The sequence below is a fragment of the Apteryx mantelli genome, chromosome 33 (assembly GCF_036417845.1).
Source record: "Apteryx mantelli isolate bAptMan1 chromosome 33, bAptMan1.hap1, whole genome shotgun sequence".
Lineage (NCBI taxonomy): Eukaryota > Metazoa > Chordata > Aves > Apterygiformes > Apterygidae > Apteryx > Apteryx mantelli.
Window position 1 is genome coordinate 1959709 of NC_090010.1, and position 12808 is coordinate 1972516.

General features: G+C 67.6%; 2 protein-coding genes across 4 annotated transcripts; both read right to left on the reverse strand.

The window, feature by feature from the left end:
• Positions 1-43: 43 nt before the first annotated feature.
• Positions 44-4180, reverse strand: MFSD5 (major facilitator superfamily domain containing 5). 3 transcript variants are annotated; one of them, XM_067314105.1, is made up of 3 exons: positions 4132-4179; positions 3290-3410; positions 44-1961 (listed from the first exon to the last, which is right to left on the reverse strand). In XM_067314105.1, exon 3 carries the CDS (start codon positions 1908-1910, stop codon positions 552-554), a length of 1359 nt encoding a protein of 452 aa, XP_067170206.1. In that variant the 5' UTR covers positions 1911-1961; positions 3290-3410; positions 4132-4179; the 3' UTR covers positions 44-551. The 3 variants fall into 3 exon arrangements, with proteins under 3 accessions (XP_067170206.1, XP_067170205.1, XP_067170208.1); XM_067314104.1 differs by having other exon boundaries at positions 44-2201; XM_067314107.1 differs by lacking the exon at positions 3290-3410 and having other exon boundaries at positions 4132-4180.
• Positions 4181-5738: 1558 nt separating this feature from the next.
• LOC136994805 (nuclear receptor subfamily 1 group D member 1-like) lies at positions 5739-12575 on the reverse strand. The gene is made up of 7 exons (XM_067313936.1): positions 12512-12575; positions 11872-11960; positions 11013-11157; positions 9317-9672; positions 8176-8361; positions 6377-6587; positions 5739-6296 (listed from the first exon to the last, which is right to left on the reverse strand). Exons 2-7 carry the CDS (start codon positions 11947-11949, stop codon positions 6100-6102), a joined length of 1173 nt encoding a protein of 390 aa, XP_067170037.1. The 5' UTR covers positions 11950-11960; positions 12512-12575; the 3' UTR covers positions 5739-6099.
• Between the last annotated feature and the right edge of the window lie 233 nt (positions 12576-12808).

Here is a 12808-nt window from a genome sequence, read left to right on the forward strand (position 1 = left end):
TGGAAAACAGCAGGCTCCCAAGAAATCAGATGGGGAGAAGGGATCTGAGGAAACACTTTATTTTCTTTAAAAAAAAAAAAAAAACAAAAACAGACGAGAGGGCTGCCGAGCTCGGTGCGCGGAGCAGCCAGGGGTAACACATCCGGCGCCCGGCAGCGCCTCTTGCCTGCGCTCGCCTCCAGCTATCCCGAGGAGTCCAGCGCTGAGCAGCGTGCGCTTCCAATACTTCACCCGCCGCGACAGCCTTCCCTGCCGCCTCGGACATTTGGCAGTTGCACAAGAGAAGACATGAGGGAGGAGGGGGAGGCAGTTGGGGTTGGGATGCTTTGGGAATCACCAGTCAGCCGGGGGTTCACCTGCGCCGTTGTCATCTGTGACGGTGTTTCTGCAGCGAGCGTTGACCGGTCACAGCCGCTTCCCCTCGCCGGGGCTCCACGGATCCCCCTCCGCCAGCAGGGCGGGAGTCTCGGGGTCTGACCACAGGCAATACTCGGTCCCCCAAGCTCACAGGCCATCACACAAAGGCGCCGGCTTTGCGGTCCAGCGGCTCGTCAGAGCTCGGGGGAAGACGGGTCCGTCTGTCCCTGCGGAGCGGGCACCCGGAGCTCCGTGTTGTTGCGGACGACGGTGAAGAGGCTGACGACGGCGAGCAGCGCCATCACCATCATCACAGAGCAGATGGTGAACATGTTCCTGGTGCCCGTCTTGTAGTCGCTGTCGTGGAGGATGAGCATGCCAAGACAGGCCAGCAGGTTCAGGGGGATGCGGAACCAGTTCATCACCCCCACCTGGTCCTTCTCCGGGATCACCTTCCGTCGGAGAAAGCCCATGGCAGGGAAGTAGAGACCACAGGAGAGCTCGATGAGCAAGAAAGCCAGGAAAGACTCAGAAGGGCTCTCCTGGCCAGGGTTGGTGGAGAAAGTGAGCATGAAGAGGGAGAAGAAAACCATAAGGACAGAGAGCGAGAGGATGTGGATGGGCTGGAGGTGGTACCTTTTGGAGATGGCAATCCGATAGAGAGAAGAGCCCACCATGCTGGCTGCCATGAAGCTGGAGAAGACGATGCCCAAGGGTGGGCCGTGAGGATCCAGCACAGGTGTCCACAGGAAGATGAAGATGTAGATGACGCTCTCAAACAAAGCCTGGATGGTGCCCAGGAGCAGGACGCGCCGGTCTGAGAGGAGGCACTTCAAGCCATCCATGCAGGTCTTGGAGAGCGCCCGCTTCTTCCCATAGTTCTCGTCCCAGTTTTTCATGGCAAAGATGCCCATCAGCATGAGGAGGGGGATGGAGACCATGAACGGGGCCACCGGCCCCAGGCCCAGCCACTCCGCAAAGAAGTTGGCTACCACCCCGGCCCCGACGGCAATGATGTTGTTCCAGAAAGCAGCTCGCGAGAAGGTGGCGGGGATCCACTCCGCCGGGAAGTCGTAGCGCTCCACGTGCTCGTGGACGTACCATGCCTCGAAGGCGGAGAACAGCAGCGCTGTGGACAAGCCGCCTAATATCCTCCCAACCACCAGGACAAAGTAATCCCAGGAGAGTTTGGTGATGCAGCAGATAGAGTAGGTCAAAGAAAAGAGGATACAGGATTTCTTCCGGCCCAGCCAGTCCACCAGGGACGTAGAGACCAGCCCGAAGAGGACGCTGGAGGCAAAGCCACACACGTAGATGATGGCAATCTGCCCCTCCAGGAAGCGGTAGTGCTGGTAGAGTTTGTAGAGGTAGGGGCCCTGCAGCCAGTCGGCGGCCAGGGCCAGGAAATACACCTGGTAGTAGTCCCGCTGGAACTGGAGGAAAGCCGGGTTGGTGCACGCGCTGCCGGTGAGCTTGGAGCGGCAAGCGGAGAACTCCAAGCCCAAGCACACGGCCAAGAGGACGGTGAAGGCGGCGTAGGCGGTGAAGAGCATGGTGCCTCAGAAGGTCCCGTGCATCTCCGGGAGGGGGCTACCGCGAAGCTCCTGAGAGAGGAGAAGGAAATGCCGTGACATCCGGACGGGAGGCGCACCGCGCTGCAGGAGCGGCTCCGAAGCAACCGCTCCGCTGCTCTGCCCACGCGAGCTGGGATGCCTGGGCATCCCAGGGCCGTCCCTTCCTCGGTTTTGAACTGTCGGCCCCCAAAGCTCTTGGGATCCCGGGTCAGATGCCCACGAGGACACAAGCCGCAGGCAGAGCTGACTCCGGCAGAGAGACGGGAAGGGCTGCAGGAGATGGGAAGGGCTGCATTTAGTGCAGAGTCACAGGGTGGAGCGAAGCAGTTACAAAACTTGGTCTGACAAGCAGGAAAACCTCCGTGGGACACCGGTCTGTCAGGTCACAGCCTGGTCTCCTCCGTAAAGGCAGCGCCAGAAGCGCCGTCACTTAGAAATGGAGAGCGCAAAGCCCATCCCGCAGCGCCACCGCCGGGATCACTCGCAGCAGCCTCCTCCTCCCTCTGCCTCCGCTTCCCAGCAGTGACAACCTGGTCCGCAGAGGCTGCCGCCTTCTCTCCCTCTGTTTTGAAAGACAAACTCAACCTCGGGCCCTGCCTCAACCCTCCACCCCCATCTCGCACGAACTTCTGCCTCTCTGCCAGGAGGTGAAGCTACAGCGCGTGTCCGGAGCGCTCCGCACAGCGACCTGCCGGCCCGGCCCGGCCCTCGGGGCTCGGCTGCAGCTCATCCCGCAGCGCCAGCCCCATCCCGCTCCTGTCTGCATCGTGAGCCCGCCAAGCCATCGGAAGCGCAGCTGGTTTCAGACTCTTTGATGTCTCTCTCCTGTGCCTACCCAGCAAGTCAATGGGTTCAGGGCAAATTGCGAACAGAAAAGCTGTTTAACAGCAGGAAAAATAAAGTCACATCCTGTTTCCTTTAAGTCCCATGGGGATGGGATAGTCCTCAGGGTAAGAAAAAGCATGTGATACGCTGGGAGGACTGACAGGATCCAGGATCCGTCTGCCAGGGGGTTCGCTTCACTCCTAAACCAAGTGTTTGAGCAGAAGTGCTAAAGCATCCTAAAAAAATGAAACTAAAACAACCTAAAAAGCTAAAACCTTGGGTTTCCCAGTTCTACCATGTCCAGAGCTGTCCTGTCCCAGGCACTACAGAGACCGTCCCCCGCTCCTGTCCCTAATCCTCGTTTCCAACCTGCCCCTCGCATCCTCCTCACACTGCCTTGCAGCCGGATCTTTCCAGGGACTTTAAAAAAAAAAATAAATAAACCCCCAGTGAACGGGCCTGTGTAGTCACAGGGCAGGGCCAGGCAGGCAGCCAAGGCCACCGCCTCGCCCTGTCACCTGTCCCCACCTCACCTGGGCGATCTCAGCTCCAGGGGGAGCCCTGCGGGGTCCAGGGGGTCCCACGGGCTGAATCGGCTCCCGGCGATGCCAGGCCCCGGCCGCGAGGCGCTGTCCTGCCGGAGCGGACGTCCCCCTGTGCCCAGGGTGCAAGGGAGGAGGGTGAGGGTCCGTCCCCGCTGCTGGGAGAGGGGCGAAGGCCGCGGGCCCACAGCAGCTCCAGACCCCAGGGCCAGCTCCCCCCAAAAGGCGCCTCCGGGTTTTTTGTCCCTGCCAAAATCCCCCCCTCCATTGGCCCCGTGTCACCCTCCTGTCCCCGGCAGCCCCCTCCCCACACCCAACCCAGGGCCCCCCAGATCACCCCCCCACACTGCCCTGTATGTCCCCATGGCCCCCTGGACCTATATGTCCCCACTGCACTGACCTCACAGCCCCTGCCCTATACAGCCCCTCTCACAGAGACCCCCCAGCCCCACAGCCCCCCTCGCAGTGACCCCACGGCCGCCATAGGGCTCCTCTCAGTGACCTCCCCCAGCCCCACAGGGCCCCTCCCAGCGACCCCCAGCCTCTAGCCCCACACAGCTCCGTAGGGCCTCTCCCAGTGACCCCACCGGCCAGCCCCACACAGCCCCACAGCCCACAGGCTTTGGCCCCACACAGCCCCCTTGGGCCCCTTTCAGTGTCCCCACAGAGCCGGCCCCGCACAGCCCCATAGGGCCCCTCAGCGACCCCATAGATCCGGCCCCACACGGTCCCCCCCAGTGACCCCACACCCCTCCGGAGCCCCACGGCCTTCCGGAGTCCCCCGGGGCCCCTCGCAGTGTCCCCCCGTCCCCACGGGGCCCCCCGGGACCCACCTGCCCCTCTGCGGGGGGAGAAGCCGCGCGCGCTCCCGGCGCCCCCGCGCGCCCGCTTCCGCTTCCGCGTCACCCCGGCCGAAGCCGCCGCGGCCGCGGCCATCTTGGCGGGCGTCACGTGACGCGGGCCCCGCGCTCGCCCCGCCCTCCCCGCTTGACCTTTCCCCTGTCCCTGACTTTTGCCCCCAAATAACGCCCCCCCCCCCAAAAAAAAAACCCGGACCGCCCATTCCCCATAATGGTACCACCCTGGGGGGGGGGGGGGGCTGAGAGACCTGCCATCACCATGGCAACGCACCCTACCGTTGCCATGGTGACTACGGTGGCCACACAGGGTCAGGCCGAGGCCTGTCATGGCGGCCCTGGGGCAGCCGTGGGGGGCCAAGGGGGCTGTGGGGCCCATGGGACGGCCGTGGTGGTCATGGGAAGGCCGTGGGGCGGCTGTGGGGGCCACGGGGGCTGTGGGGTGGCCACAGGGCAGTCACGGAGCAGCCGTGGGGGCCATGGGGGCCGTGGGGCAGCTGTGGGGCAGTCACGGAGCAGCCATGGAGGCTGTGAAGTGGCCATGGGGCAGCTGTGGGGGCCATGGGGCGGCTGTGGGGGCCGTGGGGCAGCAGCAAGGGCCATAGGGTGGCCGTGGGGGACACAGGGTGGCTGCGGGGCGGCGGCAGGGCCCTCCCGCGCAGCCCCAGCGCCAGCGCTCCGCCGCCTCGCGTTTAATATTTCCTTTATTGCACTTCAAGATCAGACAAAAAATAAACCCTCTGCGGCGGCGCCCCGGCCCCAAAGTGCAAAGTTTCGCCCTCCCCCTCCTCCACCCCCTCCCTGGCCCTGATATGTGTCCAAGGGGGCCCGGACGCCTGGGTCCCTCAGCCAGCTCGGGGACCTCCCTGCCCCCGGGGAGTCCCGCTTGCTTCGAAAAGCCCCAAAACAGCCCAAATTGGCATCGGGGCTGCTGCGGGCAGGGCAGGAGGGAGAGGAAGGAGATGCATGGTGGGGATGGGGTCATCGTCATCAGGGTGCCATCGTCCCTGGGTGCCATCGTCCCCAGACCACCATCACCCCTGGGATGCCATCATCTTTGGGGGCGCCATCGTCATCGGGGTGCCATCACCCCTGGGGTGTCCCCAACGCCATGGGTCATCCCCAAGGCCGCAGGGTGCCATCATCATCAGGGTGCCATTGCCATCCAGTGGTGCCATCTGGTGGCACTATCGTCCCCAGGGTCCCCACAGCGTCCCCGAGGCCGTGGGGTGCCATCGTTGTCAGAGTGCCATCATCCCCAGGATGCCATCGTCATTGAGGTGCCATCATCACCGGGGTGTCCCTGGGGCATCCCCGAGATCGCAGGCCACCACTGTCCCTGGAGTGCCATTGTCATCGGGGCATCCCCGTCCTGGGGGCATCCCTGTCCCCGGAGCATCTCCAAGGCCATGGGACGTCCTCGACCTTGGGGTGTCCTCATTTCTGGGGCGTCCCCATCCCTGGAGCACCTCCAAGGCCATGGGACGTCCTTGTCCTTGGGATGTCCTCGTCTCTGGGGCATCCCCATCCCCAGGGCATCCCCGTCCCTGGAGCATCTCCAAGGCCATGGGGCGTCCCTGTCCCTGGAGCATCTCCAAGGCTATGGGGCATCCCTGTCCCCAGGGGTGTCCCCATCCCTGAAGCATCTCCAAGGCCATGCGGTGTCCTCATCCCTGGGGCACCCCCATCCCCAGGGTGTCCCTGTCCCTGGAGCATCTCCAAGGCCATGGGGCATCCCTGTCCCCAGAGCATCTCCAAGGCTACAGGGCATCCCCATCCCCAGGGTGTCCCCATCTCTGGAGCATCTCCAAGGCCATGGGGCGTCCTCATCCTTGGGGTGTCCTTGTCTCCAGGGCGTCCCCGTCCCCGGAGCATCTCCAAGGCCACGGGGTGTCCCCATCCCGGGGGGGCGCCCCGCGGCTCGCTGGGGGGAGGTGGGGGGGCTCAGGGCTCGATGGGGAAGGCGAGGAGCTTCTCGGCGTGCTGGCTGTTGAGGCTGCGCAGGTCGGGCAGGCGCAGCAGCAGGCGGGCGAAGAGCCCGGCGTCCTCGGGGCGCCGGCGAGCCAGCAGCACCCGCAGCGCCCGCAGCAGCGTCTCCTGCAGCGCCTCCACCGCCTCGGCCGCCGCGATGCCCGCCCGCTCTGCGGGGCACAGGCGGGCGTCAGCACCCCGCGGCCACCACCGCCACCACCCCGCCACCGCCACCCGCCGCCCCGCTCACCCGCCGACAGCAGCACCACGGCCATGAAGAGGGCGAGCTCCTGCGCGTCGAGCGCCAGCGCCGCCAGCTTCTCGCTGAAGTCGAACATGGCGTCGAGGAGGGCGCCCATGCCCAGGGCCCGCAGGCTGCTCAGCGAGTAGGTGTCGCCGCTGAGGAAGGTGAGGGCCTTCTGCGCCGGGTGGAAGAGCGCCGAGAAGCGCACCATCAGCACCTGGGGAGAGCGGGGCGGCGACGGGCTTGGCACGCACGCAGCGCCCCGTGCAAAAGCGCAGGCGGGTGCGAACGCGGCGGGGCCGCGCGGACGCCCCGGCGCGCGCTGCGCCTTGCGGAGCCGCAGAGCTCCGTGCAAATACACGCGGGGATGCGCACGCGGGGCAGAGCCGTGCATGCATGTGTGCACACACATACGTGCATATGCACACCCAGCAGCGGCATGCACGCACACAGGGCAGCGCTGTGCATGCATATGTGCACACACATACGTGCATATGCACACCCAGCAGCGGCATGCACGCACACAGGGCAGCGCTGTGCACGCTCACGTGCGCACACCAAGCAGGGCTGCACGCCCACGTGCGCACACACACCGCAGCAGTGCCGGGCACACACACAGAGCAGCACTGCGCATGCATATATGCACACACACGTGTGCACACACGCACGCACCCCCTCCAGCAGTGCTGTTCACAGGGCTACGCTCACATATGCACACAGAGCAGTGCTGCACGCACACGTGTTCACACACACATGCACCCCAGCAGTGCCACGCACACATGCAGGGAAGCGCTGTGCACGCTCGCATGGGCACACAGAGCAGGGCTGCACGCACACGTGTGTACACACATGCACCCCAGCAGCACCATGCACACACACGGCAACGCTGTGCATGCTCACATGTGCACACAGAGCAGCGCCGCATGCACACGTGTGCACACACACATGCGCCCCAGCAGCACCATGCACACACACGGGGCAGCGCTGTACATGCACATGTGTGCACACACACACGCACACCCCTGCAGCAGTGCCACGCATGCACAGAGGGCAGCGCTGTGCACGCTCACGTGTGCACACAGAACAGCGCCGCATGCACACGTGCGCACACACACGCACCCCAGCAGCACCATGCACACACACGGGGCAGCTCTGTGCATGCTCACATGTGCGCACAAAGCAGCGCCGCACGCACACGCGTGCACTCACACACCCGCACCCTGCAGCAGCGCCATGCACCCATGCACCCAAGCCCCAAGCCCCATCCGCGGCAAGGCGGTGCTGGCACACACACTGCAGCAGTGCATGCACACACACAGGGCAGTGCTTCACATGCATATATGCACACACACGTGTGCACACACACATGCACCCCAGCAGTGCCACGCACACAGGGCAGCACTGTGCATGCTCACGTGTGCACACACAGCAGCGCTGCAGGCACATGTGTGCACACACACACACGCACCCCTGCAGTAGTGCATGCACACACACAAGGCAGTGCTGTGCATGCTCACGTGTGCACAGAGAGCAGCGCTGCAGGCACACGTGCGCACACACACGCACAGCCCTGCAGCAGCTCCGTGCACACACACGGGGCAACGCTCTGCACGCTCACGCGTGCACACAGAGCAGCGCCGCACGCACACGTGTGCACACACACATGCGCCCCAGCAGCAGCATGCACACACACACGGGGCAGCTCTGTGCATGCTCACACGTGCACACAGAGCAGCGCCGCACGCACACGCGTGCACCCACGCCCCCACGCCCCCCCCCGCGCAGCGAGGGGCGCCCACGCTCACCTGGAAGGTGCCGGCCTTGAGCAGCAGCACCTGGTCGTGCTGGCGCAGGGCCTGGAAGCCGGGGATGCTCTTGGCGAACTCCACGACGTCGGTGACGGCGGGCGTGAAGCAGCGCGAGAAGTCCTGCCAGGCCTGCTGCCGGCTGCCGCCCGCCCCGCACCACGGGCTGCGGTTCAGCGGGCAGGCCTGCGGCCCCCGTCAGCCCCCGCCCCGCGGCGGACCCCCCCCCCCCCGGGACCCCCCGAGCGGTGGGGGGAGCGGGGGGGGGGCTCGGACCCCTGGGTGTCCTCCCCGTGGTGGCCCACCCATGGGTGCCCTCTCCAAGGGGTGGGGGTGTTTTGGGTGGTCTCAGACCCCTGGGTGCCCTCCCCAAGGGTTGGGGGAGCGGGGGGGGGGGTCTCGGACCCATGGGGGCCCTCTCCAATGGTTGGGGGTGTTTTGGGTGGTCTCGGACCCCTGGGTGACCTCCCCATGGCAGCCCACCCATGGGTGCCCTCTCCAAGGGTTGGGGGAGGGGGGGTGGTCTCGGACCCCTGGGTGCCCTCTCCAAGGGTTCGGGGAGTGGGGGGGGGTCTCGGACCCCTGGGTGCCCTCTCCAAGGGTTGGGGGAGCGGGGGGGGTCTTGGACCCCTGGGTGTCCTCCCCATGGCGGCCCACCCATGGGTGCCCTCTCCAAGGGTTGGGGGAGCAGGGGGGGTCTCGGACCCCTGGGGGCCCCCCCCATGGCAGCCCACCCATGGGTGCCCTCTCCAAGGTTGGGGGAGCGGGGGGGGGGGTCTCGGACCCCTGGGGGCCCTCCCCAAGGGTTTGGGGGGGGGTCTCAGATGCCTGGGTGCCCTCCCCATGGCAGCCCACCCTGGGGGACTTTGGGGGGGGTCCCGGACCCCTGGGTGCCCTCCCTAAGGGCTTGGGGGGGGGGTCTTGGACATGCGGGTGCCCTCCCCATGGCAGCCCCCCCCCGGGGTCTTTTGGGTGGTCTCGGACCCCTTGGGCGCCCTCCCCAAGGGTTTTGGGGGGGGGGTGGTCTTGGACACGGGGGTCCCCTCCCCAGTGCCCCCCCCATTTGGAGGCGGGGGGGGTCTCAGCCCCTTGGGTGCCCCCCCCCCGGCCGCCCCGCGCCTCGGTTTCCCCGGGTACTCACGATGCCGCGGGGGCCGGGGGGCCGCCAGGGGCAGGCGCGGGGGGGGCCGCAGGCGAACTCGCAGGGGGGGCCGCGGCCGGCGGGCGGGGGGCCGGCGCGGCGGGCGCCCTCGGGGGGCTCGTAGGCACCCGCCGCCGCCGCCGCCGCCGCCGCCGGGGGCCCGCCGCCGAAGATGGCGCGGTAGGCGCGGGAGACGGCGCCGATGGCCTCCTCGGCGGCGCCGTCGGGGCTGGGGGGGGTGGCGGGGCCCGGCCCCCCCGGCCCCCCCGGCCCCTCGCCCAGGCGCTGCAGGTAGCTCTGCATCTCGTCCAGCAGCCGCTGCTTCTCCCGCTTGGGGATGCGCCCGAAGCGCACGGCTGCGGGGGGCACCGCCGCCGTCAGCGCCGCCGCCCCCCCCCGCGCCCACGGGGGGCCGGGACGCGCTGGGATGCACTGGGATGCGTTGGGATGCATTGGGATGCATTGGGATGCTCTGGGTTGCACTGGGAGACGGACACTGGGATGCACTGGGGACATTGGGGTGCACTGGGATGCACTGGGATGCTCTGGGTTGCACTGGGACATGGACACTGGGATGCCCTGGGATACACTGGGATACACTGGGATGCATTAGGATGCTCTGGGTTGCACTGGGAGACAGCCACTGGGATGCACTGGGGACATTGGGGAGCACTGGGATACATTGGGATGCGCTGGGCTGCACTGGGAGACGGACACTGGGATGCACTGGGGACATTGGGGTGCACTGGGATGCACTGGGATGCTCTGGGTTGCACTGGGAGACGGACACTGGGATGCACTGGGGACATTGGGGTGCACTGGGATGCATTGGGATGCTCTGGGTTGCACTGGGACATGGACACTGGGATGCACTGGGAACATTGGGGTGCACTGGGATGCATTGGGATGCTCTGGGTTGCACTGGGGACATTGGGGAGCACTGGGATGCATTGGGATGCTCTGGGTTGCACTGGGAGACAGCCACTGGGATGCACTGGGGACATTGGGGAGCACTGGGATGCATTGGGATGCTCTGGGTTGCACTGGGACATGGACACTGGGATGCACGGGGAGCACTGGGATGCATTGGGAGCACTGGGATGCTCCAGGATATACTGGGAGCATTGGGAGCACTGGGAAGCTCTAGGACCCCTAGGATGCATTGGGAGCACTGCGATGCTCCAGGATACACTGGGAGCACCGGCATGCACTGGGACATGGGGGACATTGAGAGCACCAGGATGCTCTAGGACCACTGGGATGCACTGGGAGAACTGGGATGTTCTAGGATGCACTGGGACATGGGATACATTGGGAGCACTGGGATGCACGGGGAGATGGACACTGGGAGCACTGGGGTGCACTGGCGAGCACCAGAAGCTTTGAGATGCACTGGGAGCACCGGGACACATTGGGAGCCCTGGGATGCTCTGGGATACATTGGGATGCTCTGGGTTGCACTGGGAGATGGACCCTGGGATGCACTGGCAACATTGGGATGCCCTGGGATGCACTGGGACATGGGGGACACTGGGAGCACTGGGATGCTCTAGGACTGCCGGGATGCATTGGGAGCCCTGGGATGCAGCAGGATGCTCCAGGCCGCCCGGGATGCAGGGGGAGCAGGGGGTCCCGGGAGCCGGGGGGGGCCGTGGGGGGCCGTGGGGGCCACGGGGGGGGGCGCGGGGGGGCTCACCGTCGCGGGACATGCCCACGGCCAGGCACTTCTTGAAGCGGCAGTGCTGGCAGCGGTTGCGGTTCATGCGCACGACGAGGCAGTTCTCGTTCTTCGCGCACATCTTGTAGCTGATGTTCTGCTGGATGCTGCGGCGGAAAAAGCCCTGGGGGGGCCGCGGCGTCAGCCGGGCCCCCCCGCGCCCCCCCCAGACCCCCCGGCACCCTTCGGCTCCAGGTCTCCCCAGACCCCCCCCCTCGGGACCCCCTGGACTCCCCAGGACCCTCCTGGACTCTCCTGGGACCCCCCATCCCACCCCTGGAGCCCTGGGAACCTCCAGGTCTCCCTAAGGACCCCCCCCAGGCTCCCCAGGACCCCCAGGGACCCCTTGGCCCCTGGGATCCCCCAGGGCCCCCCCAGACCCTCCAGGACCCCATGGGGACCCCCCCCAGGCCCTAGAAAACCTCAGGACCCCAGGGACCCCCCCAGACTCCCCAGGACCCTCCTGGACTCTCCTGGGACCCCCCCAGCTCCCAGGACCTCCCATCCCACCCCTGGAGCCCTGGGAACCTCCAGGTCTTCCTAAGGACCCCCCCAGACTCCCCAGGGACCCCTTGGCCCCTGGGATCCCCCAGGGCCCCCCCAGACTCCCCAGGACCCCATGGGGACCCCCCCCAGGCCCTAGAAAACCTCAGGACCCCCAGGGACCCCCCCGGACCCCCCCGGACCCCATGGGATGCCCCAGGACCCCCCCCCCCAGACCACCAGGGACCCCTCAGGCTCCGGGGACTCCCCAGATCCCTGGGAACCCCAGGGACCCCCCCAGACCCCCAGGACCCCTGGGCCCCCCCCAGGACCCCCCCGGCCCCCCCCGGCCCACCTTGCAGCCCTCGCAGGCGTGGACGCCGTAGTGGAAGCCGGAGGCGATGTCCCCGCACACCTTGCACAGCAGCACCATCCCCCCCGTCTCTGGGGGGGGGCGGCGGGCTCAGCACCCCCCCCCGGGCACCCCGGGGACCCCCACGTCCCCAAGGGACCCCCCACGACCCCCCGACACCTGCACGGGACCCCTCTGCACCCCCCAGCACCCCCCCCGGGGACCCCTGCAGCCCCAAACACCCAGGGACCCCCATACACACCCCCAGAGACCCCTCTGCACCCCCAGAGACCCCCCCCAGGCCCCACGGGACCCCCCTGCACCCCCAGGGACCCCCTGGGACCCCCCAGATCCCCCAGGGTCCCCCTTGCACCCCTATGAATCCCCTCACACCCCCTAAGGACCCATCCGCAGCCCCCCCAGGCCCCCCAAGACCCCTCTGCACCCCCAGAGCTCCCCTGGCACCTCCAGGGACCCCCCCCAGACCCCCAAGGGCCCCCTGGCACCCCCGGAGACCCCCCCAGACCCCTCCCCAGGGCCCCCTCTGCCCCTCAGGACCCCCCCATTGACCCCCCAAGGGACCCCCCCCCCCCCCCACCCAAAGGGGCAGAGGGCAGCCCGGACGCCTGGGTCCCCTCCTTACTGGCGAAGGTGCCGGCGAGGCCGTTGGGCTTGGGGGGGCCGGCGCGGGGGGCGGCGGGGGGCGACTGGCCGGGCCCGGGGCAGCGGCCGCCCTCGGGGAACTGGAAGGCCACCTTGGGCGAGGGGGGGGCGGCGGGCGCCGGCGGGGGCACCCCCAGCTCGGCCAGCGTCAGCCCCTCCAGGGCGGGGGGCAGCGAGAGGGGCGGCGAGGGGGCCCCCAGGGCGCCGGGGGGGCTGCTGCCCGCCGTCGAGCCCACGTAGAGGATCACGCCGCCTGCGGGGGACACGCGGGGGGGGG